The 27,053-nt window shown below is 37.1% G+C and overlaps 1 protein-coding gene across 11 annotated transcripts in view; it reads right to left on the bottom strand.

Annotated features, from left to right (window-relative positions):
* LOC100746626 (cAMP-specific 3',5'-cyclic phosphodiesterase) overlaps window positions 1–27,053 on the bottom strand; it is a 370,153-nt gene that overhangs the window by 139,595 nt on the left and 203,505 nt on the right. For 4 of the 11 annotated variants that reach the window (XM_012389096.3, XM_012389095.3, XM_012389098.3 and 1 more), the window contains exon 2: window positions 12,018–13,314. The exons of the other annotated variants lie outside the window; for them this stretch is intronic. In XM_012389096.3, the coding sequence (XP_012244519.1) occupies window positions 12,018–13,045 (1,028 nt within the window). In that variant the 5' untranslated portion in view covers window positions 13,046–13,314. The remainder of the gene's footprint in view (window positions 1–12,017; window positions 13,315–27,053) is intronic. 11 annotated transcript variants of the gene reach the window in all.

A 27,053-nucleotide genomic window follows, 5' to 3' on the forward strand; every position in this document is an offset into this window, starting at 1 on the left:
ACCCCGCCCCCCTCCCTTACAACACGCTTCCACCCTTGTCCCATCTTCATTTCTTCGCCTTCGAATGAAAACCGAAATGCAAATGGCAACGCGGACGAAACCTAACTATTTTAAATAACAATTTGCAGACGCGATTCATCGTTAGAATTTCCTCCTTCGATTCCGATCATCCCCTTTTCGATTTATCACCAAGCTGAAGTGGACAGTTGGTTGTAGATTAATTTATCATTCGAGCCTTTTGCTTCACACTTGTCCGTCGATTTCAATCTTTAATTATCCATCAGGTTTATTGACCTTGCATTGAAATTTGCATTGAAGTCATCATCGAGTCGTTTTAAACTCATCATAAAACGCAAATTGTCCATTGAAAATAACGGTTGCTTGTTTCAAATCCATCAGAGATTCCGATTATCCGCGAAGAATCTCTTGAAACTTATTCATCAACTCTCGAGTTGTGAGATTCGTGTCACCATGAAATTCGAACTGGCGATTCCTCGTCTCAGGTCCACCACAGACTCCATTCGTCGTTGGAATCAAAATTGTTCGTCGATCTCCATCTGCAGTTTCTCATAAGATTCGTTGACACAGCGCCACGATCATCGCCACGACCCAGCAAACTCGCCACCAAATTCAAACGGTCAATTGTTCGCTTGAAATTCACCATATATCCGATCTATCAGCAAAGTCTCTTCCATCGAACTCGTGCACGAACGTCCACCTTCGATTTCCAATTTCAAATCCCTGGAAATCCACATCTACACTGTCACTGTCATAGGAGAGTCAGCACGTGGACACTTTTCATCCCTTCCAGCCCTGGAACGCGTCGAAAAAAAGCGACTCACGTGACGCACTGTGGTCCAGACACCCCTAAACACCAGCCACACTACCAGCCACGGACGAACAGACGACTGTCAAACACGGTTAGGGACGAGCAATTCGCGATCGTTCGACACGGAGGGTGAAAGATCGTCAGTGGAGACTGGCCAAACTCCAGAGAACAGGATGGAGAGGGCGGAAGCGACACGCAAGGATGGAGAGACGCGGCTACCAGCAACGTGCCCGCGAAAATGTAAACTTCCAAGGGGATGATGTGCTGGCGAGGGGAGAGGGTGGAGATTCGCGTTGAACAGAGCGAGAGAGAAAAAGGCGATGGCAGCGCCTCCAAGCCGCCGAAAACGACCACGCCGTTATTAGGGAAGGGGTGGGATCGTTGAGACGCCCGGGAGGAGAGCTGCACGTTCTCTGCCTCCTGGCGAGGCCGAGCCTCGGGTCGCGAGGTCTTTCGGATCTCGAGTTTGCTTCCGTGTTGACTTCAAGGTTGCCTCGTAAGGATTGGGGAAAGTTTCGCTGACATTCGGACGCATATACCAGATTTTGGTAGGAAATTCGAGTCTTTTGAAAGGAAGACTGATATTTATGGACCAAGGGTAGATCTCCGGGTCTGCTGGATCTAAAACCTGCAGTTTCTCGATCTTGTCTTCGCGTTCCCTTGGTTACTTCGTAAGTGGTGAGAATAAAACAGAGTGGGGAAGCCGGAGGTTTCGTTGGGATTTACGCGCATACGAGGCTTCCGCTGGTCTATCGAAGTCTATCGAAAGGAAGGTTGGCTTTTGTGAATTGAGAATAGAGTTTTATCGATTTGTTGCAATTTCCAACACAGCTGTAACTTGTGGGAGGAAAAGCCTCAGGTCGGACAGCCTGCCGGTTCTCTACTTTGCTTCCGCTTTACCTTGAAGGCTGCTTCCTAAGGGATGAGACTAAAAACGGTGTTTGCAAGGGGAGATTAAAGGGGAAGCTGGAGGTTCCCTTGAAATTTGGATGCACGTAGAAGCTTTTGCGGTAGATTGAAATCTATCGAAAGGAAGGTTGATTTTTGTGGCTTGGACATCGATTTTCAACGATTCGTTGCAGCTGTCTTCTGGGAGGAAAAGGTTTCGGAAGGCTTTCTGTTTTTTCATTTTCCCCCCGCGTTTCGTTGCTTGCTTCGTAAAGGGTGAGAATAAAAAAGAGTGGTTTGGCGGGATTACGAGGAGATCGAAGAAAGAAAGTGGAGGTTTTCTTGAAATTTTCATGCAAGTACGATCTCTGTAGTAGAGTTTCGTATTTTCTCGAATATGGAAATGCTGGATTTTTGGAAGCCGAAAGGTTTATTGAAACGAAGGGTGTTTTTTTTTTTTTTTACTAATTAGAGATAAATTTTGGAATCTTTGGTAAATTTAGACTGCAAACTCTTTAGAGAAAATTGAAAAATTAGCTGAGATATAGGGTGGTTTTTCTGAATCCAGCATATGGAGGCTAAAATTTGGGATGCAGTGGTTTTGTAGGAAATCCAAGTCCGTGGAGTCTAATTATTTTTGTCAAAGGTCTTAATAAAAACGAATAAAAATCCTTCGATAAGAATGAAAACACGACAACACGAAACACTCACTCGCTTACGATGCAAGTGAGTTACTAGTGCAACATGGTTAACGCCGAGAATTGCAGAAACGCGCGTAAATGAAAGTTAGGCGCATACAATGTTCGAAAGGGGAAGTTTCAACGAGCTTGCTCGTTTCACCAGAACTTCCACGTGTTTTGTTCCTATTTCGTTTGACTTGCTTAAAGTTACGTTTAGCAAAATTCTATTGGGTTCACAGCTCGGCTCTTTGTCGTATAGTACGTTCCTATCGAATATTATTCGTTATTTGTTATACGTGTTCTTGGAACTTCCAATTTATACAACAAATTTCTTTGTCTTCTTTTCAACGCTTATGCAACATCATTATATAGTATAATAGGATAAAAAATTAGGTTTACTTTACCGAATAAGCTTCTTTAAAATTTGTTTCGCGTAATTTTCTAGAATATTGATTTTACTCGATACTACGCAAATACTTTAACGATCAGCTAGGTAAAGAATAATTTTAATGAAAATAATAATCGGTCGTAAATTGCGAGCTGACGTACAAATTGCCAAAACTTAGGTTCCATTGAACAAAATAGATTGAACATTTTCTAGCGTACTCTGAGGAACCACGTGTTCAGTGACACACCCACGGTGTTCAAAATCAATGGAAAGATGGGAGAATGCGGCGGCAGTACCGTGACCGTCCGAGCGGATGCTGTGGTCCTTCGACTAACGAAATAATAGAAGAACTTTGCAATGAAAATTCTGTTCCACCTGTTCTCCATATCGAACGATAAATTTTCCAAAAATTAAATACCTAAAAAGCGTAAAGAATTGAAATAAGAAAATTCTGAAATATTCGATCGCTTAAATAGTCAAACGTCCAAGTAATCGATATCCAAATACTCGAACCCTGGAGTAATCGAATATTTAAAGAATTCCGTGGCTACGAAATCGAATATTAAACGATCAAATAGCAAACGGAGAACATAACCAGAACAGATAACCATATATTCGTATAACCAACCACTAAACGCTAAATTAACTAATTATTCAAACAACAAAGTCCAACTATTCAACGTTCAAATTCCTAACAAAATTATCCCAATTAACGTTCAACTCGATAATAACCTCTAAACTAAACTCCTTCCGTAAACGCGCTCCATCTATCGATTACCAGGAAAACTATCATCTAATCTTCTGTGCACGGTTCCTAAAACCCACAAGACGATAAATCTTCCTCGTGTTCTCTATCATTAAACGTGTTTTAATTCAGACACGCGAGAAACGACGTTACGTTGGGAAGAACAGAAAAATCACTAGATCTGCTGCACGTGATAGGTGGGAAACCATGACCCGCGTAACGAACACGGTGTCATGGTTATAAACACCGTGGACAGAAAACGAGGCGAAGGTGGTAGGTTACCTACGTCAACGATTTCAGTTGCAATATTGACTCTACGCACGCCAACTATTAGTATCACGGAAGAAATCATGCTGGCCGTGTTACGCGGGAAAAGCTAAAGGTTAACAATACTCTGACGCCATCTGATGTATCCAACCGCCATTAAGACCATTTTTTCTTCCAACATTCCGCCTCCATTGCGCTAATTTCTCGAGTTATGCGGAGAAAGCGACACGTAACGAGCAATTGGTATTTTATGACGTAAAATATGGAATATGAGTTGATGGTAAGTGCATCGCTTAGGAATTTAGAGACCAAGTGACTTCTCAAGATATTTTAGGTAAATTATAGCTCCTGCCAACGATTTCCAATAGACGTTTCGTGAATTATTACGTTACAGGTTCTGGCCACTCGTCGTCGTCTTTTCCTCCATCACAGAGTTACGAATTTATTCGATAAATTATTGTCGTTATAATTAACTTTATGATTAATTTTACAGACGGATTCCACAAATCCATATCCATTTCTCATTCCTAAAGATGTCATGAATATGAATCTTCTATGTTTTATTAAAATATTCCTTCTCGTAATTCTGCGAATTTAATATCCCCGAAATTCGACAGATTTTTCCATGGGTTAAATTCCTTACGCAAATTTATTTACAGTTAAATCTATCGTAGTATAATTTATAATTAAAAAGGAAGCCTTATATACCTAATCTGAATTTTGATACACCGTAGAAAAATTCAAGGGAGGTATTCAACAATCTGATCAAGTTTGACTTAAATGCGTTTACGTTTCTAAGAACAAAATTCCCTAGGAACGTCACGGAATGCACACGAACGTAAATCAAGCGTGTATCGTGGGAAACCATAGGACGAGTAGAAAGCTATCGAGTCGACAATTTAACTCGAGTTACTTCCATTACGTTAAATCTCGCCCTGGGGACCTGATCGAATCTATATTTTTCAGCTCTCGCCGTCTTCGAGGCGAGGGCAGATACTCGAACCAAGCTTTTAACCTCGAGAAAAACATCTTGGACACTCGTGAAAGCGGCCGTGATGTCCCTGAAACTTCACCTGGAGTGGGAGAGCCATTTCGAGCTGCACTATGTAATACGACAAGCTCGAGCAATCGTGTAATGGGATCTGGTGAAGATGAACTCCGGAATTGGTCCAAGAAAATCGATACCATTTTCCCTCCTAGTTATGAAAACCGATAGCGGAGATCGAATTTCGTGTATTACGAAATCTTATACGTCGATTAATAATAATTTATTGGTATCTTACAACTTGTCCAGTGATTCGAATTATCAAGAAAATTGTTCGTCTTTCTATCGTGTAGGCAGATTTAGGAAATTTTGTTTTCATACGACCGATTCCAGAGAAGATTTATCGACGATTTGGAAAAAATCGTTTGAATTCCAAAGATTAAAGAAGTTCTAGGGAATTTTATTTTCCTAATACGACGAATCAAGGAGGAGCCTTGATTTCGTGAAATTTGTTAGAATATGCAATAGAAAGAATGGAACGTTCGAACAAATATTTTCTTAGGAATGTAGGGAATTTTAATTCTAACTAAATCATACGTAATTTCAGGAAATCTTGCATTCATACAAAAGTAACGATGTTATCTTCATTTAAATTTTCGTGATAAAATATTGAAACAATTAAAAATTACAAAATTTTCTGAAAGAATAAATAATTGTAAGGAGCAATATCAACTACTTTTATTAAGCTGTGAATCTGAGACACAACCATCGTAATATATACTCTATCTTGTATATCTTCAGATTACGACTACACAGTAACGAAGATATATACTTCCACTGAAACGAGGAAACTTTGTAACTAGTAGTAAACCTAAATGGAACTACTTTACCACTAAAAGAGCAAGGGAGATTCATCCAGATCTACTTATCGATTTCCTGTTGGATTTTCGGTGCTGCCACTACATTCTCCAGCGAGAAACTCCGATCTAGTGAAATTTTACGTCGGTAAATCAGATTCTTGTATTCTGTGTTATCTACACAAGATAGCATATTATCTAAAGAGTACTTGGATTTGTTAGTGCGAATATTCTTCGACGCTGGCGCCACGAGAAAGTTACTAGACGTGTTATGAACTGGTCTCATAAATGTTTTAATCAATTTTTAAAGAAATTTATAAGTTTTTAGGCTTTTATAAGTACATATGTTTAAATGAAATTTTTTAGAAGAATAAAACAATCCCCAAAAATGCTGCCAATTTCAGACTCAAAATTCCAAGGAACGGAAATAAAATATACATAGAATAAATCAAAGATGTAGATGTTATTTAATAATAAATCTCAAGTTTCTATACTTTCACCTTTGAAAGATTCTGCTAATTTCCAAGTCAAAGCTCGCAGAACCAAAAAGAAGAAGAATATTCTATTTATATTTCTAGAATTGCTTCCTGACATAACCATCCATACTTGACAAACAACGCGATCTAATTGAGTTACCGGCGGAACAACCGGTTATATCTTGTACTATGATGTACACGTGTTGGTTCGAAATATGTTTGCACGACGAATTACCATCGTCGTGCAACTGAAACGAAAACAAGAGGAGGATTTGCTCGCCCGAATAGAAACTGTGTATTTGGGCGTAAAAGATTGAGGGGACTGATGGTTGAATTTCACTGAAGGCACCACGCGCATGCTTCAGCTGACTACATAAATGCTTATGATGCCACTTTCAAAAAATTAACAGATATGTAGAGTTCAGATTTCTAATAAAGTTTCCGAAGTTTCAATAGTGTATAAAATTGAATAAGTGAAAAATTGTGATAGAGAAATGTCATGTGGAGAATGAAATGTTGACTGACACGCATTCGTGATCACGGTTTCTGCTACTGTACACTCTGGAAACCTCAAATCAAGCAGAAACTGTTGAAACACGACGTATATATGTCCGACACATTGAAGCAGAAATGTGCGATCAACACTGTGCCCGACGTCACAAACAATTACCACCCGAGCCGATTAACCAAACATAGTAATTCAAGTAGCCGGATGAATATCCATTTGTAAAATACGTTTTGCAATGTGCTCAAATTTTCAAGCTTTGAAATTTTCAAAGCGTAAAATTTCATTTTAATTATCGAAACTTCCGCATTTTTAAGGTTCTGAAATTTGTAATTCCTAAATTTTCAGGCGTACATACAAATTATCAAATTTCTGATTTTCCGGGGATACGAATTTTCTCGTTTTTCTCAGTTGAAAGAAATTTTCTTAAAAAAAAATTTCCATTCCCTCTTTACATACACACAGAACTTCTCTTCTATGTTTTATCCTCGAAGTATGACAGGAAATCGATGATCGTTTTCTTGAAAATTAGAATCGCAATGTCGAAAAGCTGTCAACGTGACACGAGATGACACGTGACACATCGAAAACAATTATCGTTCGTGCACACTTCGAATCGATCGCGCCTTACAGACGTCTGCAAGCTGAACACCACATCCTCCTCTTTTCATTTCCGTGAACCTATCTCAAACGTAAGTGTAATCAACTTTGCACGCTCGAAACAATACTGAATTGTTTCTCAAAATATTGGGTTGGCAACCAAGTGATTTTGTCGATTCCACCCAATGACAAAATCCGCAATCACTTAATTGTCAACTCAATATAAGCAACTGTGAATCAGTTGTTTACTAAGCGAAGCCAAGTGTTTTCAAAAGAGTCGCGTGCAAATATAGAAACTGGAAAATGTAGCTTTTCTCATGTATTAATTAGATTCTAAATGAAATTAGTATTTATACAAGATCACGTGCTCACAGGCACTGATGCACAATTTCAATAAATAAAAGTGTGCTTTTCACAAACAGAAACATTTTAATATTTCAAAGTATGTTTTGTTTGTAAATGCGACAAGTAGATTCATTTTGCTCCTGATGCCTCATTTACTTTTGCATTTGTCGACATTCTTCTACATTTTTCCATATTTACAGTTGTCGTAAATGCATAAATATGCAATTTAGTAATAAGCATAAGTGGGTCGTTCAAGAAGTAGGTAAAGCAACCCCCTTCGACAGAATTATAATACAGAATTTAATGACATTTATGGATGAATTTAATGATAGAACAACTCAATATGTTCAGACATATTTCTATAAAAATCTATAATCTTATTGAACGTTACTTCCTTCGCGATTCTATGATCCTGCTGCAGAAACACGCAGAAGATTCCAATGACAGTAGTATGAACCGATATTGGTCAGGCATTCGATCGGTTTTGCCATAGTAACACTACAATTTAGAAAATTCATATCAAATTCCTGTTGCGTGAATTTCGAGTCCTCGAATGATAATTTTAAAATGTCCCGAATACTTTGGAAAATCGAAGAATATTCAGGTTTGGAACTTCAAAGCTTCGAATGGTAAAAAGTCAAAAATTAAAATTTGCGAGCTTCGAATAGCTCGAGGTACTTGAAAAATTTACTAAAATTCGAAAATTTACTAAAATTTCAAACTAAAATTCGAAAGCTAGGAATAACGTAAATAATTGATGTTGGAACTATGGCTGGCTTCACTCGAAATTGAAGTTGCATTGGGGCAGGATAATTAACGATCGCCTGTTGACCCGCTATAACGCGATTACCGTTGGAAATTAATTCCATGGGTATCTGTGCGACGAAAGCTCGTTCCAGAAACAAACAGAACGCCACGGCAATCGATTGGTCGCGAATTCGATACACGGATACCTCTAACGGAATCCCCATCGCACCTTTCTGATAGCTGTCCATCCCCAATCCTACTGCAGAATGATATATTATTCTCTGTTAAATTCAGGTCGAACATTCGCCGATAGATATACCAGTAACACATGAGAATTCGAAACGTGGACCATGAAAGGTCATCAAGTTTCAAATTCCTATTCTCTAACTTCAAAATTATCTAACTTCAAAATTTCTGAAATTTTTCACTTTCGAATGTTTAAGAAATCACAAATGCCTATTTCGGCCATTAAAAACCTTCAAATTTATCCTAACGTTCTCAATACATACAATATTCTACTCTATATTCATACAAAGTCTAATCAATAGGATTTTTATTTTATTACACGGATATTTCTATGAATATAGCTAAAGAAATGGAATTTACATAAAAATTTGTTTCGTTTATCAAACGTTACAATAAATACCCTACTTTAAATACTTTATATGTTTTTGATGAACATTAACGAACTTTAATTATTCCCTAATTGAAGCGCTCCTAATATACGTTCAGGTAGCACGTTAATCAATTTTGACTTGAAAAAAAATCTAGAAGGGGGCAAGTATGACTTGGACAATTACATTCAGCGAGTAGCCTGAAGCTTACCCTTGGGAACGTGCTTTGTTTCATGTCGATATCTCAATTGGTTTCCGAGATACTGGCCTTTAAATTCCTACGACGTTTAGTATAGTGTGACTATGTCGGCGCAACGCAGATTTTCCCGGAAACGCGTAAGTTGCTACTAGCAATAAACCCGCTGACTCAACGACTGGCACTGACCAGCGCACGCCTGACTATAACGGAACGGGTCGGTGCGTGAGTGCGAACGAGAGGTCCAAGTGTGTTGGAGCGAGACGCATACAGTTAGTATGAAAAATTAGACTTGTCTTTAAACGACGATATCTGAAGAACGGAGCGTCGTATCGACATGATTCAAAAAGCATTTTGAAGACAAGATTTTCACACTTTCGATAGTGTCAAAAAAGTTTTCGTTGACTTTTGCGTATCTGTAATATGAGACGGAAAAGAATGTGAGATTTTAATGAGTCTGAGGAATCGGATTGAGATTTAGATTTATTTTGTAATTAAAATTGACACGAAGTTCTATTAATTTTCATTTATTTCCTACGTACTACGTAATGAGATTAAAGTCGATTGATACTAAAATGAAATTTTTGAAAATATAATACGTCGAATAAGTTTCAGAGGAGATTTTAAATTTCTCTTGTATTTATTTTATTGTTCAAGTTGAGATGAAATTTGGTTAGTTTCAGACAATCTCCTTCGTATTATCGAAATTCTGGATGGATGAAAGCTGTATGTAATGAAATGAAATTTATACAAATTACCGACCATATACCAATGGAAATATCAAAATCCATTCTCATCATTCAAATTGATACAATTTTACGAAATTTCGTTAATTTCTATTAATTTGCTGCATATTATTTGGCGTTTATAACAGATTCCATGTAATTAACGTGATTCTACTAATCGCACGTTTCTTTTAACTATGTATGCCGTTTCGTTGATGAATCTGCGTGTTCTCATGATTAATGAAACAAATAACCGCATAATCAATATTTCCACCGGCTGTAAATAATTAATGGAAATGCTTTATATTATAATCAGCGGGCAATTATTGCGTACTCCAATTCGTCGAAGTCAAAATGAATAATTAATATTATTCTGTGCTTTTTCCTCTCGTTCGCCAACCGAGTCGTTTAACAATAACGGAAGGAATTGTTTTTCGAACAAACAACATGACCTTTACAAATGAAGATTCATTTTGTTTCTCATTAACTCTTGTATTTTACGCATTTCGAAGTTTCATTCGGTCAAATTAACTTTTTATTCGGATAAATATTAAAATTTCCATACAGACAGCAATAAAGATGTATTTCTATGGGTAATTTCGATAAAATTAAGTTTTAAATTAAATTCGAATTCATATCAGATGCAAGGAAGTAAAGATTATAAAGGAATATTATAGTCGACTCCTATTATTATCATATATAAATAATCGAATCTCTCTAAAAATAGGCGAATGCTCTTATTGAAAGCGGAAACTGGGCCAGCAAAACGGGGATTCGTGTAGCTACGTCGAATCAAATCAATCTGTTAACATACCAATCTTCGAAATTGCTCGACTCGAAAACGTGCGATCAGTGGAAATGGTCGGCCACGATGTCGTGTCACGAACAAATATTCCACCTAATCACCACGATCTCACAATGTCATCGTGAATGTTTCTAGTACAATAGAAACTCTACCTAAGCTTCCATTATTTTTAATTCTATTCTAAAATTAGAATCGTGGAAAACCCATTAAAATGATGATTTTTAGACTCCTTGTTTTTGTTGCTATACTCTATACTACATTTTATAGTCATTTGATTATAGTCTTGCAGTTATTATGTTTGATAGTCACATTATAGTTACATGTAATTACTGACTTATAATCAGTACACTATATTATCTTTATGACGGATTACTTTTCTGTAAAAAATAGAAGAATACATACGATGATAATATTCCATTATAATGTTTATTCAGAAAATACGAAAGTGATATGTGTGTTTAAAACCTGTATATTTTCATAGACTGATCTAAATTGCAATATATTTGAAATCATACTATCCTAAAATTGTTAAAGACACGAATGAAATCAGAAATGAATGAAGAAAACGCTGAATCCAACTGAAGCTCAAATTTAATCATTGCACAGCGTTTCTTCGGTTCTATTTACGCGCAACAAAATTAGCTTTATTCTAGGTTCGAATTGATTCGAAACATCGAGTAGTTTCTCTATGCAAAGGATGCAGTCCTTGACCAGAGAAGCGAGAGAGTAACACTAAAAGGGTCATGTGTAAACTTTCCTCCATAATGAACTCTTACTCAATGTTAATTAGTGGTAACGTTAGATTAGAGCTTGGAAAGCTTACGTGGCTAGAAGCCCAAGACTCATTTGTTTATCTCTTCACTAGGTAGGTAAAGTCTGACTTGCTTCCTTCGCCTGGATGGGTTGAACATGCGAAGCTTACTTAGGATGGCTCAACGCTTCATAATATCTAGGAAACTACTATTGACGTCTGAATCTTGTTTGACTAGGTTAGGGAATTAATAAGATTTATAACTCAAAATCTACCTTTAAATTTTCGCAATTCCACTTCAAATATTCGATATTCAAATATCTCAAATACCAAAGTTCCGCAAATTTTTATAATCTCATATGGCAACATTTTTTAAGATTCCTATCAAACTTAGAATTTTCAATTTGCTCCTGAAACCAATAGACAACAGCCAACATAATTAAGCATTATAAGAAGCGTTAGCCTTCGCGAATCTTAAAATACAAAAAACGCAACGAAACGCCATTTACCCATAACATCAAATGTAACAATAAACCCAAATTTCACATTCTGATTACCCCACATCTTGACAACAACTCGTTAACGCTCAAAATACGTATTATCTTACTACTCACTCTAGGAACACGTCGGATTCGCTTCTGGGTAACACCAACCTCGGCAAAACGATCGCCTTCTTGCGTCTACTCTTCAGCGTTTGCGCGGAAAACTGGAATTCCATAGATTGAATCGGCGAGTATGGACTCAAAATGGTAATCTTCCTGTCACTGCCACCTGGACTGGTCAGAGAAAACACATTGGAAGGCGGTGGTAAACTAAGATGCTGCGGGATTTTTCTCTCCAGCCCAGTATTGGCAAACAGACCACGTCTAACTTCGGCATTTAGACTCTCCTCTCTATGAAGATCGTCGCTACTCTTTGACTCAACGGTCATGATCCTCCTAACATCGCTGCTGGAAGATGTCAGGAAGCTCCTGTAATGACTCTTGGAACTTGTCACGTGAGACTCTGAAGACAGCGACAGAGACTCCAGGCTCTTAGAATCCTCTATGTATCGCTCATCCGCGCTCAGAAAGTTCCTCGAGGTTCTAAGGCTCTCCATAGATCGAACTGTCATCTGAGTCTCACTGCCGGTGGTTAGAAGATGCTGTTGTTGTTTCTGAATCTTGGACAGACTCTTCACTTCGGGTTCGTAATCCTCCTGACTCGACGAAGACTGAGGGCTTCGATGGAACAGACCTAGACAGGCAGATCTGTTCTCAGGAAACCTGGATATTTTGCTCCCCCCCTCGCCCACTCTTAGGCTGGTCCTCGTAATAGCCTGCTGTCGAGTCATCAGAAGAGACTCTGCTTCCTCTGGAACGTCCAGGGAATGGCAATGTCTGTCCGAGATCCTGCTACCCTTTTCATCGGTCACTAGAGGCTCTGAGGTGTCCTCGTCCTTTGAGGTGTTCTCCACTTTATTTTCGGAGGCACCGTCCATGGTGTCAGAATCTTCCGTGGAGTCCCTTTGTTGTCTTGCTTCGAACCTGCTTTTGGATATAGATTTCGAAGACAATAGGAGCTTGCTTTCTGATTCTTTGTGAGACAGTTTGTTGACCAAGGTTAGAGATTCTCGTTTCTCATCTGTGTCGTCATCATCCATTTTCTAGAGTTTCTGGGTAACCCACAGGTTGACGCGGAGGTAGAAATGGTTTATAGGAGAGGATTGGAGAGGATTTTAAATGGCATAGGCAGATTGAGTGGGTTTGGGCTGAAACAGCGCTGACAATCTCGTGGTTCGGGTCACGGGTGACCGTATCTTGATCCCTGTTGGGTTTCCCCAATCATCACAATGAGAATCACGGTAGCCACGATACGGCTCGAGCCTATTTCTGTCTCTTACGATGTCTCGTTCGATGTTTAACTGGGAAGCTGAAAGAGTTAAGACCTGTGTCTTTTAATGTCATTGGGATTTCGGGTCTTTTCTTTTGGAGTACCTTTAGTCACCTTGGAATTTTTTGGTTTCTATCATTTTGCATTAGAAATTTAATTAAATTCAATTTTCAACTGGAACGTATCAGCCATTCTATATTCGAAATTCAATCGAATTTAATTTAAGATAGAAGATTATGGTTTCTACTATTTTATCGTTGCAACTTAATTTAATTGAATTTAATTTTGAACGAAAACTGACGGTTTCTGTAATTCCGCATTTGGAATAGTTGCGACGAGAGATTTAGCGAACTATTTGAATCTGGATCGACTATAACCAAACAGGTTTATCATAGTTCTCCTATCGACTAGATAACCCGATAGATTAACCCAGAAACGTTTGGCTCTCAAGGATTAGCATGCTTTCGCGTGAGCCTATATCCAGGTACGAATCGTTATGGATGAGCATGTTTCTCTCATCTAATTTCAGATCGTTCATTAACTACTAGCGATATTTCGAGTTCAAGTTATCAGGCAGACCTTGATGAAGTTGATTATGTTCTATTATTGTACAACAGATTTTACGATGATACGCATTATGGCTATACACATCGATAGTAATTTATTTTCGCGTGACAAATTTGCTAAATTTTTAATGCAGGTATATTTCGATTTTTCTAAGACTGTCATTAAAGTTTCTTAATTTTTTAGCTGAATGGGCGGATAATAAAATATTGCTTATTTTCGACCCAATAGCCTAAATTTGAATAAGATCAGGATAATATGGAAAGAAGTGATTAATTCTCAAATATCATCAAATCTACGAAAATTTCATTATCGCAGATCAAAAATCCTCTGAAACTGAAGCATCAGTGGACCATACACATAGCAGGAACACTATCAGGTTTCTCTACCTTTGACTATTTTGTACTAGCGATCAATTTTCCACGAAACATCATCCTTCCTCCTTCCTCCTTCGTTCCACTTTCGTGCAGCTATGAAAAGTCGCATGGATGAGAGCCTGGAAACGGAAGATCGATCCGTCTCGCATCACCGGTTGATCCAATCGTCGTTAGCATCGATTCTAGCGAGCGCGTTAACGCGATTGCCACAATTTTACGACGGCAACAATCTAATATCTCACTTTAAACGATCAGTCGAATTGAAGTGGCATTAGGTTAATCGATCCCCGGAAAATCCAGTTTCAAGCTTTTTTCCTCTGGATAGACTCGCGAACTATGCTATCGATCTCGAGCTTCAAAGAATAGTAGAGAATTAAATAGTTTTAATTTTTGAAACTGGATTTTACAAAAACTGTTGCTTACAGATATTGCTAATTACCGAGATCTATAGACAGACTACGTGCTGCGGTTTTTCAAGTTGAAATGGCTCGTTGTTTTCGAATTCCATGTTTCAATATCGTTACATTATTCAGTTAATTTCATGCTGGTTTGCAAACACAACGTTTCATTTGGAACGAGACTGGCATCGAAGGCTCGAACGATCGTTATGGAAAATGATTGAAGTGAGTTTTCGAAATCACCCGACACTTCAATTAGCAGTGGGACAATTGTAAGTATGTGGAACATTGTTTATCGGAAGTTAATTGATTCTCTGGTAATATATTTGACAAGCACGAGATGAGATGATATACAAATGATTTTATCGTTTGGTGTCAATTTAACGCCAACTTTAGTTCAAAAACTAAGAAACACGTAGACTGGTTCAAGCACGTAATTCGCGAACGCGTGTGTTAAAGAGGCTACCTCATTTTCGAAACAGGTCAAAACCGCCCCACTCGTGAAACCTACCCCGCTCTTCTCAAGAATGATAATCGTCGTGCTGAAAATGGAACAACCCTGTCAAGGTCTCAATTAACCAGTTTAAAATTAATGCGAAGCATTCACGGACGCAAAACCTATTAAGAATTTTTAAGTTTCTCGTCGTATGAACCGTACAGTCATCGACTATGCATTTCGAAATATAATATAGTCATCGACTACGAATCTCAAAATACAATATAGTCGTCGACTATAAAACTCAATTCCCATTGCGAATACTAGGTACGTCGATAATTTCAAATGCGGCACGCAAATAAACATTAAAAAAATTCCAGTAATAATATCCAACAAAATGACAGATAAAATGACGGATAAAAGAAAGTTGATAGTTAAAAATGAATAAAGTTCGTAGCGTATCAATTTTCAAAGTTTCTTCTACTCGCCGTTATAACTCGTGTTGATATCGAATTCCATCCCTAGGCGAAATGAAATCAGAGCCAGAGGACGAAACAAGTCGCCACTGAAATTAAGAGAGAAATTGTTTAGATCGAATTAGCGACGCGTGATTAATTCACGCAACTGCCTTTGAAAATGGGATACGTCTGCACAGATGGTCTCTAACACGAACAATATGAACAATAGATGTCTGCTCGGACGCTTCTCGCTTTGGCACGCAAATGGCGTTTAATTTAGGCGACGATTGCCAGGGGAATGCGTTCGATATTATGGGACACCGTTTCATATATTCTTGGACCCATCCACTGTGGGAGATGATCGCCTGGAGCACGTTCCTAAATTTATTTTCAACAGCTTTAGGATGAGTCGTTTCGAGGATCGAATGATGCTTATTAATAGATACTACGGTAGCATGAACATTGGCGCGAGTTCGCGAACCCCAAGTGATTCAGTGATTTAGTATGTTAGGGGAATCTTTTATAGGGAATTATCAGGTTACTGCGTTTCCCTTTTCGTATCATTTTTACAATGCTCTTTGAAAAATGCTCTATGGCTTCTATCAGTCTTTCGGTGCAAACGTTCTTTTAACGAACAATTCGATAAATCAAAATATATTTTCCTTGTTAGATATTGCAATTTTTATCGCGCTCGTAATTCGCGTTAATCGAGCTGCAACATCCCGAGGCTTTGAAAGGAAAGCCTCAGTTTTTACCAGAATACTCAACTACGATACTTCACTCGATACCCAATCCTAACCTCAATGTCAAGGATTAAATCAGAAGCTTTTGATTCCTGAAACAGAATCTACAGAATAGTTCTTTGTTGTAAACTCAACAAACGATCTAATTTCTCCTGGTTCCACCGTTTTCCCGATATCTTTTTCCCTTTGCCAACATTGCTCGGTAAGCAATCTCCGCATTCCGCTCCAATTAATTATCTTCTACGCTCATTCGAGGTTGCAACAAGGGGATGAAAAGTTCATGCAGACGAAGAATCTCAATTACATTCGGACTTCGTTTATTGCCAATTATATTTATAATCGACGCAAGTGTGCTCGACGATTTTATATATTCGCGTGTATTTCAATATTATTGAGAGGATTGATAATTCCTCCATTCTCTGCGAATCGCTTTAAAACAAAGCAAATTGTTTTGCGAAACGTGACATGAAAAAACATGACGATTAACGTGAGGTTGTTCGATTGCTATTATATTTTCATACGCGTAATATACGCTGTGACTCATATCGACTCTCGAATATCATTCAGGCGAATATTCCCCGAGACATTGCCGCAGTTGCCTCTCAGGATGTTTCCGACAAAACATAATTAATGGAGGACCTTCCGGGTCAACGATCACGTTACTATCGTGTTGTAGGAATAAAGCGACGACAGAATGATAAATCCTTGAAAATAGAAATATTTGAATTAGATTGAAATTAGGAAATGTTAAAGGAAACAGATGAATGGTTGAAAAGGGATTATCTTTCGAGGATTACAGTCCTTTCACAAACATTATGGCTGTATCGCACAGCTCTTTTCAAATAGAAATCTGCACGTTTCTTCCTTTCCGTGGATCCAGTCCAATCATCGCTCTATATAAACGGAGTATCTCGGTTGAAATGCGATAGAATACTAATTTGTGAAATATTCGAATAATCATTCTCACTATCTCGGAGAATAATTTTTATTATTTTGTTACCTCGTGAGATATTATAAATAAAAAAATCGTATTATCGTTTGACGATCTAACAGATAGATTTGAAAGGAGGAAGCGTGGTAGAAATCGATTATAAGTAGAGATTATAAATAAAGATAGTATTAATGAATAATTTTTGAACAATCGTGAAAAATTTCCCGATACCAGGAAAACGTGCCAGAATTCACTTAGAATTCTTTCGTTCGATTGTTTAAGAGCTCTACAACTCGACCTTTGCCAATTTAATGCTTTAAGGAGCGAGGAAGCATCCACCCACGTTGTTTCACGCGATTTATCGTGTCGACATTTAGTTATACTTCTCTTAATCCGAGTAATAAAAAAAGTTTTACGCTAAGCCACCCACTCCACGTTGTTTAATATTACGAGCGAGTTTATATCGATGAAAGAAAAATATAATCGAAGAGAGAGAAGCATAGGAGCACTAAGAAAAAATAATCAGAAGAAAGAAGATACGATTAATCGCAAAATTGTGAAGCTCGAGAGTACAAGTCCTGCGCATGAAAATATAACCTGCAATTGAAACACTCGCAAAGAGACCGATGCGCTGCAACAGAAGGCAGAAAAGGGAATCAAAATCAAAATACAGAAGCCAATTAGTCCGAAACTGTGGTAGCTGGGAAGAATAGATTTTACACATGAAAACCCAATCCCTAATTGATACTTGTAAAGAAACTGGTGAGCTTCAACAAAAGACAAAAAAAAAAAGGATGAAAATTAAACTACGGAAGCCAATTAGTGTAAAAATTGTAAAGCCTGAAAGAACAGACCCGACACATAAAAGTCCAACTCCTAATTGTGACACTCGCGAAGACCTCGTAAAGGTACTGGTCCGCTTCGACCAGAGAGAAGAATGGAAAGCAAAAAGAGAATCAAAATCGCGAGAAAGAAGATCAACTAACCCAACGTCACAGAAGACCGACTCAGAGGCCTACGATACTATCATCGACGCTATCAGAGAATTAGATCACGCTGCGTGGGTCAGGCGTTCAGTCAGCTAGCACCTACAGCGTGCTCATCGAAAGTGTTCCAGTTTCTCTGGCCTTTACGTTAAAGGCGAATTCCCACGCGATAGATTCTCCTCTCAGCGATTAGTTTTCGGATGATTTAGAGGATTTCATAGGCCAGGTGGGATTCTAGCCAGATTGTCAGAGTTGTAGGTCAAAGCTAGACTTCGTCGACTGTGAATCGCTCTGATAATACACGTTATTGCAAACCAGCTGTATGCATCGATCCAAGCAGACGCGATCCGTTCTGCACGCGCCACTTGATCATTGCCGTTTAGTAATTCACGCTACTGTGCACATTGTGCGGCGTGTGTCACCAGATTTCAGGTTTCGCTGTCAGACTTATTGAAATAATCGTGGAAAGTAAATCATTCGGAGCTTTTAGGGAATTGGATTCTCTGGCTGCGTCTAGAGAGTGACTGCATAAAGTATTTAAGGACTATTGTATTTATTATGATACTTACACAGACCTAACCTAAATCAAAGAATCGATAGTCATAAGTACTTGGATCGTCGTTATTGCAGAGTCGTTTTCTTTCTCCGATTGTAAGCAATCGAAAATATGGACAATAAATATGGAAAATAAGGAATTTTGATCAATGTGGAATTTTGGAGAATGGTGTTCATGAGTTAGGTGGTAGATTTTCGAGAGAACTTATGGCAGAAACAGCTAGGCGAAGTCGACAAGAAATCAAAGACTCCTTTTTGATATCGTCGTCGTCGATGAATTTTTCAGGGAATATTTCCATGACAAAAGGGACTTTGATTGACATCCGAAACATAGAGGAGTCAATGACTTTTTGAACGAATATTTTCTTGAAAAACAAAGGAAAGAATTTCTGCTATGATTTTTAGCAAAGTGGCAATGCATATTTTAATATGAATACTCTTTAACCCAATATGAACAAAGAGGTGTTGATGCTTTTTTGAAGAAATATTCTGTTGGCAAAGGTGGAAGAATTTCTGTGGAGATTCTCAGCAACGTTTCTATACATCTTTCAACGAATATTTCCTAAAAAATATTTCTTTAAAAAAAAAAGGGTCAGAAATTCTGATCGCGATGCGGATCTAAACATCTATATCACATCTCGTCATCTGGCAAACTTGCTTGATCTCCAACCTCCACCTAACATGACCTACTTTAGTTCCCAAAATTATATAAATAGTTCTTAGAAAAGAAACAGTAGCGTAGTATCCAAGTTCTATCGATCTGTGAGTACCAAGTCAAATTCTAGAATTTTTAAAATTAAAGAATATTCAAGAGAAAGCGTAGAGAGGAAACGCGACGATAGTTTCGAGTTTCATTGGTTGATTCGTGATTTCCCATTGCCTTTCTGGACCTTCGCGCTGCTACTCGACACCTGGAGCGTTGCATTAACCTTACTGGACCCTGGAGACGATAAAGGCCATATTCGAAGTTTGCCCGAGTCGTTGCTCACGTTATGGCGAGACATTCTAACTTTAATATCGATCCGGATGGGTCTGAATAAGTGCGTTTGTCACCTCTCTTCTTGTCTTTTTTCTTTTTCTGATAATAACAGTTAATAATTTGAAATTTTTATCGTAATTTCTAATTAGGCATTTTCGTATAACACATAATATGTGATTTATAATTTTCCATAAAAAAATCTCTCGGAATCTTTCCCCATTTGCCCAACTATTCGTTGCTAAATTATTGATCCAGGAAAGTAGTAATTTCGTTACTAAATATTTTCATATTTCTTAATTTCTTAACCTTCCTTAATCTTCGGTTAACCAACTGATACGATCTTTTAGTCATTCCCCACACCAAATACTACAATCTTCAAATTCGTACGATTACATAAAAATGTTATATATTCGAAGATGAAAGCAATTGTTTGCGTTCCAACGATCCTCGATTGTTCGCCACGATCGACAGTTCTCGTTAAACGAAACATTTAGAATCGGAATTCCCTATTACATGGCGCACGTTCTTGAAAAATAAACAAGTCGTGCATGAATATGTACCGTCGTTATTTGCATTACAGACGAGGTACCGTGAATTTTCATGGTGACGAATTTTATTAAAGGCTTCCATCAATCGTGTATCGCCGCTCGAAATGTAGTTTTCCACCGGAAAAAAGAATTTATCGATCGTAAATAATCGCTTTTCGCGAGTGAAACGCTAGAGGAAATTCGGCACACGCTCGTTTGTTACGGTTGCAGGTGAATTACGGCGACATTTTCGATAAAATTCTCAGAAATCCTCCAGAGATCGGTGTAAAATACGTGATTCGCGCTATTTCCACGTGTCTGTAATATTCGCAATTGCTGTATTTAATATAAAATATTTAGGAAACTTTTTTTTAATACAAGATTTTTGTCAAATTTCGTACGATAATTAATAGCAGGATTATCGGAATTTTGGAAATAAATTTTCGTTTCGATTCGGTTTGGTATAAAAATTTCAAAAATCTGGATTTTCAAGAAATCTTAAAACTACGAATCGAAAAGGAAATTTCCAACCTTTTCGAATATAAGTTTGGAAATAATTTACGAAGATTTCGGATTTTAATCGTCTTTATATATATTCTACAATTTTAGAAGGATATCAAAATTCGCATAACTGGAGGAAAATTCTCACAATGTTTTGCACAAATGAATTTTAACAGAACTGTCGAGAGATATCGATTTCCTTAACAACCAAGAGAAACATGCTTCTTGCGTCACAAGGAAAGCGGTTTTCGCGATCTTTTTGCATGAAACGAAGAAAGCTTCCGCAGTTGCAAAGGAGAATGACTCGTAAAGAACTTTCTCAACTAAATTCTAATCTCCCAGATGCAAAATCATGGATGTGACAAGAACAGTCTGTGATAAAAGAAAAACCTCTAAAATCATTCGTCTTTTAATACGATCGATCCGTCGTCTAACTTGATTGGAATGTGTGGCAACATGGAGATTCGATAATCGAACAAATATTAAATTATTTCGCGAATTCGCGCTGCTTGGAACAGCCAATCGAACTGCCGAGTCGACTGGAGCATGCAGGACCCGTAGTTAATTGGAAGCTTCCATGATATTAAAGTTTAAATTGCCATCGAAGCTGCAGCAACTTTGGTTTTGCCAAACTTCCAGTCTCCCGACACTTCAATAATTATCTTGCTTATAAATAGGGTGTTTAATGATCGCGTTATCTCGATAAATTATTAAATTAATTAGCGCGTTTCTTCTTCCTATATTTTTTTAGTCTTTCAAAGTACCAACATTTTTCGTGTTTTCATCTGTCTTTTGCGAAATTGATAAAACGAAAAAAGATAGAATTAGAGAACGTTGGAATTTTTCATACTTATAGCTTTCGTGCTATGTCTCGGGTGTTCAGTTCTTCTAATATTATTTGACAAGTTTGGATATTTTATATTTTCACTACTTTTTAATGGTATCGTATCATTAATACCTAGAATACACATTGATCGACCATGAAAGTTATTGTATAATAAGTATAATTATTAATGGAGATTCATTAAACTGCTTATATTGCAGTGGATCGAGATATTATAATATTATCTTTCGGTAAACTTTCTCTCTCCTATGAAAAATTTCTCATAATTAGTACTAATAGGTGAGATGATTAAGAAAGGTGATAAAGTCGAGCAAGATTCTCGAAACTCCATAAATAACGATCGCGTCTGAGATAATAATTATCCAGGCAGAAAGAAATGAAATTACAGTTCATAATTAAATCTTGCTACTTGCTAACTCGATAATTTGCAATTATTACGAATTAATCCTAGCGACTCGTGTACTGTTATACAAAATTTCTTATTCCAAATCTTTCGTTTCTCAATTTTGTAATTTCACGTCCATCTAATCGACGAACTCGTAACTCGAAGTGTTTAGGAAAATACGTATCTGCGCTATAAACTAAACGAAAAAGATTTCGAAACATACGTTCACAGGAACGAGGAGGAATTTCTCAATTTAAGAACAAATAAATAGACAAAACGAAACGTTGGAAGGAAGATTGGCAAAATAAAATTCAAAAGGTTTCTCATCGAGAGTTCGATAGTATCGTTTAGCGAGCTTCTTGTGTGAAGAAGAGATTGTGGATTTCTCGAGCGATGCGAGGAGAAAGAGAGAAAGAGAAGGACCAACAATTTCCAATCACGAACGCAACCTTTTTGTGCGAGAGGATTTTCCAGCGAAAACTCCCGCGAGAAAATCTATTTTTTCAGGGAACGTTGTCTGCTCCTCGGAGAATCCCTCGAGAGTCGAGTTAAACTACCTGTTTAATTTATTTATGAGCGATTTCTATGCGACCCGTAACTCGTGCTCTTTTACTCCCTTCGTATTATAACGAACAGAAGCTAATTTTTTTAATTCTATTTGTTTGCTCCAAGGGCTTCACCTAATTGCTTTAATCTTCGATATTCGTTGTTACTTCGTTTACGAACGAATTAATAAACGATTTGTTCGCGATTGTCATAAATTGATTTGTACGCGTGGAATTCAATTTATTTTCCTGGAAATTCGTTTACCTGCAACTAACCTTGATTTATGCATAATTGCCTTAATAAATTCGGAACGAAGCATTCAGAGTCCTCCTAAATGCGTTTGCAGATATGTACACGTTCGTGATAAATTCGACGATTGTCTGTTGCAACTGAAATATTCTGGCATTTTTAGGAAATCGCAAAATTCCAATTCTCCGGTTTTAGAGCAAAGAATTTAGCAAAGTAACGATATCAAGTATCAAGTATCAAGTGTCAATGGTATTAAATTACACGCAAGCGAACATACTAAGGAATAAACATCCGTGCCGTGTAAAAAGTAATAGCAGCTTCGTGAACTGAAAAAAATTTGTTGCAATTTAATCCAATGATAGTATCAAGTTAGATAAATAATTATTAGTCAAGTATCAGTGGTAATCATGGTATCGAGTTACAAAAAAGTAAATATCATCGATACGAAAAGAAGATACCTGGTAATATATCTAATAATGATATCAAGTGTCAAATTAATTAGCAGTCAAGCGTGAATAGTATTAAATTACACAGTTTCACGCTTACTGCGTCAGAATTAGCAGTTCGTCCATTTCACGTGGCGTGGTAAAATAAATCGTTCCACAGGCATCGAGCAGCATTGGCTATTTTTCACGTTTCGCGGGGGAAATGATGCGAGTATCGAGGATGAAACACGGCCAATCCAAGCTTCTCATACAATCGACAACGACCGATATCGATCGACTTGATTCGTCAATTCCCCTGCAACGTTTCGCTAGCGATAAACCATTTGTTTATTCCAAAGATGCTGGCACGTTCCATCGAACGTGTAATTTTAAGAAAAATTCTTTTTATTTCGAACATGAATCTGTGGCAATAAATTAGAATGTTCCAGAGATCCGTAAAATAGGATAACTTTTCGGATATCGTTTAGAGTTTTTTAAGTCTTTAAAAGTTGAGAAATTAAAAAAAAAATCTATGCGCATGAAAAATTAAAAAGTTTGGAAGTTTTCATTTCCCTGGGAATTTTTTAATTTTTCCAAAATACCATTGTAAGATCAGTATCGATACTAGTATTATAAACAAATAATAATGAAAATATTCGACAAAATGTTCGATGAAAATACCGTGAAAGCCTGTGGGAATATTTTTTACCTTTTCACGGAAACTCTCCACACAAGATTTGACATATTATTTTCTGTTGCATGAAAAATACTGGAATTTTATTCCGAAATACTTAATCCTCCAATTTTTCCCAGCATCTCCCTTTACAAAGTAATCATCCCACAATTTTATTCAAAAGAATGGAGCATCCATATAATTAGATTATTTAACGTGAACATTGTTCCCGTTACGTGTTATTTTAACAAAGGACGCACTCGTTCATTGTGAAAGCAATACTACCTTGAATATTACACGCAGAATACGAAATATCAACTCGTTAAAGTAACATTTTTGTCTGTAACGCTCCTACCTTTATAAAGTTTACAATGTTCGTTCTTTTTATCAGAGACACGTGTAACCTTTGGTAAATGCGAATGGTAAGAAAGTTAAATTAAATGAATTTATAGGAATGCATTGTAATTCCATATGGAAAAATAACATTTACATTGTTTGACAAAGTCTAATTGGAAAGTCTAATTAAGACAAAAATTCTGAACTGTAATTTATTTTCTTTCTAATTTGAAACAGTCGTATTCTTAAATATTTAATTGCAAAACTCTGCTACCAACGTTTTTTTAATTTCAACCGAATGTTTTCATTTTTCTGCCAACAATTTTTCAAACTTAGTTCTACGAATTTCTGTATTCCGCAATTATAAGAAGGAAAGGTTCTTTCATCGTGGCATTTTCCGTGTTTCGCAAATACACAACGATATACGACAAAGTTTTTAACAAAATTTCATCGTAATTTCGACGTAACTGTCGCTCTCACTCATTTAGGGAAATAAAGAATTTCACGAAAAATTGGAGAAATTGTGATAGACCAGTACAGGTTTGCCATCTCGGAGAAAAAAGCTTATCGTTTAGCTGACGTACAAGTGCAGTTGAATTGGTTAATCACAAAGACACGGAGCTCGTTAAACGTTCGAACGAATTCTCATTTAACTCTTACTTTAATTACACGTCCACCGTTTTGCATTACGTAAAAATTATGAAAAATTGATGAAAGAGAAAGATAAATGTCGTAAAAAACGGTGCAGGAGTGTCTTTGAAAAAAGTTTGACGTTTTAAATATTTAAAAATCATGTCGATCTGTCAAGGTAAACATATTGTCCAAAGTTTATTCAAAGAAAATATTTCAAATAAAATTCAATTAAAAAATCCTTCTAGTATTACACGCTAGAAGCCAAGTATTGCATACTTAAAATGTAAGATCACATTCTATTTAATCTCATGTCATTCTATACAAATATATGTACTACAAATATGAAACAGAAATTGTATCATATTTTGCAGGAATTATCGAATTAAAAAAATATGTTCGTACTTCTACAAATTAGAATAAAATTCGATTGAGAAATTCTTTGAGAATTATACACTGCAAGCTAGTATCGTGTACTTAAGATACTTGTGATATGAAATAATGGTTTCTATCTAATCCTTACGATATGAAATAGTGTTCTCTATCTAGTCCTGTAGAAACGATATCAAATTGATATCACCAGTAGGACGACGGTAGAATGTCCACAATACGATCGACCGACACGAGTGCGTCCTAACTGGCAGAAAGCGACTATGGCATTTTGCATAATTCACACTGAAGCCTTTTAGCTCATTGTTCCATTTTCATCCTTTCTTCAGCAACCTTTTACCTGTTTCTTCCCACCTCGCTCGTCGTTTTAGCCTATTTCCTTTATCAAACATCGTTATACTATAATTTTAAAAAGGATACGGGGCAATTGTCTCGCCTGATCTCTAAAAATACTTTTTTCTAGAAATGCAGTCTACCACTTATACCGATATAAGAGTAGCAAGAAAAATTAGGACTGCTGCTAATTTACTATGCCTGAGAAAGAAACATAGAGGCAAAGTAAAGATTAAAATAAATCACGAAATTTAGGAAAGAAAACTAGGAAACGGCACACAAAGCGTTCGATAGAATTGTTCTTCGTGAAACTGTGCTCTTAAATAGAATGGAATTTGTACCGGATGAAACATATACAAATCGTAATCAATTTATTAGAAGAGCAAAAAAGTATACAATGGGGCAAAATATTTTCAGGAAATATTTTAATAAAACTGTTAACAGGATTCCTCGATTCTATCCACCGCCCGTTTTAACTGAAAATACAAGAGAAACTGCAAAATAAATATTACAAAAAGAGGAAAGCAACGCAAAGCTAAGTTCACCGAGCAAACACCGTTCCGCAATTGTTAAAATGCTTCTCGACAAAAATAAAAACCTAGCTGCGTATTTCATTAATTTCCCTCTAATTAAAAGAAAACTTTCAAACGAATACAACCTCTTTTCTATTTCTCAAATACTATGAGAAGCTTTTTAAAAGTTTAATCAACGGTAGTTCAAGGGGATCAGATACAGTATACTGCAGTTTCAACAGTGGCAATTCTTTCAAGTTGCTGGAAATGGAAAGCAGAGCCATAGGCTCCCTTAAAATACAAACAACCCTGTGCAGTTCTCTGCAACTAGTTTGTATTTGGTGGAGCAACGAGCACGAATTAGCCCCGGGCGACAACGTTTTCTGGGTTCAAAAAGATAGTTTGTCCACGTCGCATGGAATCGTCTCGTCGAATTACAACATGTCGTAGATACGTTCGAACCAATTGTCAAATATTCGTCGGTCTTAAAAGGGAAATTAGTGACTTTCACGTGGCTTCCATTACTGTTGCATGCATGTTGGCTATCTGGCACCCAACGAACGAAATTTTGGAACAGATACGGACGCTCGACTTTGCGCGATGTAAATTCCTCGCAACTTAACATTCCAGGCAAGTTATAGTCGACGATAGTCGATGTTGTAAATTATATCGTTATAAATCGGAATTGGAAATAATTTTCGAGGAAGATTACGGAATAATTTTACACGAAATAAGAATTTGTGATTTTAAAGTAAAATTTTACTTCCAAATCGTTGCAACCACCACAAAACAAAGTATTGCGTTACGTTTGAATAATCTTGTATTGGTTTTTTCGTTTTGAGCGATTTCAATGGCATTGAAAGCTCTCCCCGCCCCACACACACACTCCAGCAAATAATTGAAACGCACGAGAGGCAGAAATGGCTGGAGGGAAGAACAAGATTGGACGCACGATAACTGGATTAAAATACGTACGAATAACGAGAGGAATTCGCGGATC

The sequence above is a fragment of the Bombus impatiens genome, unplaced genomic scaffold, assembly GCF_000188095.3.
Source record: "Bombus impatiens unplaced genomic scaffold, BIMP_2.2 scf_0637, whole genome shotgun sequence".
Lineage (NCBI taxonomy): Eukaryota > Metazoa > Arthropoda > Insecta > Hymenoptera > Apidae > Bombus > Bombus impatiens.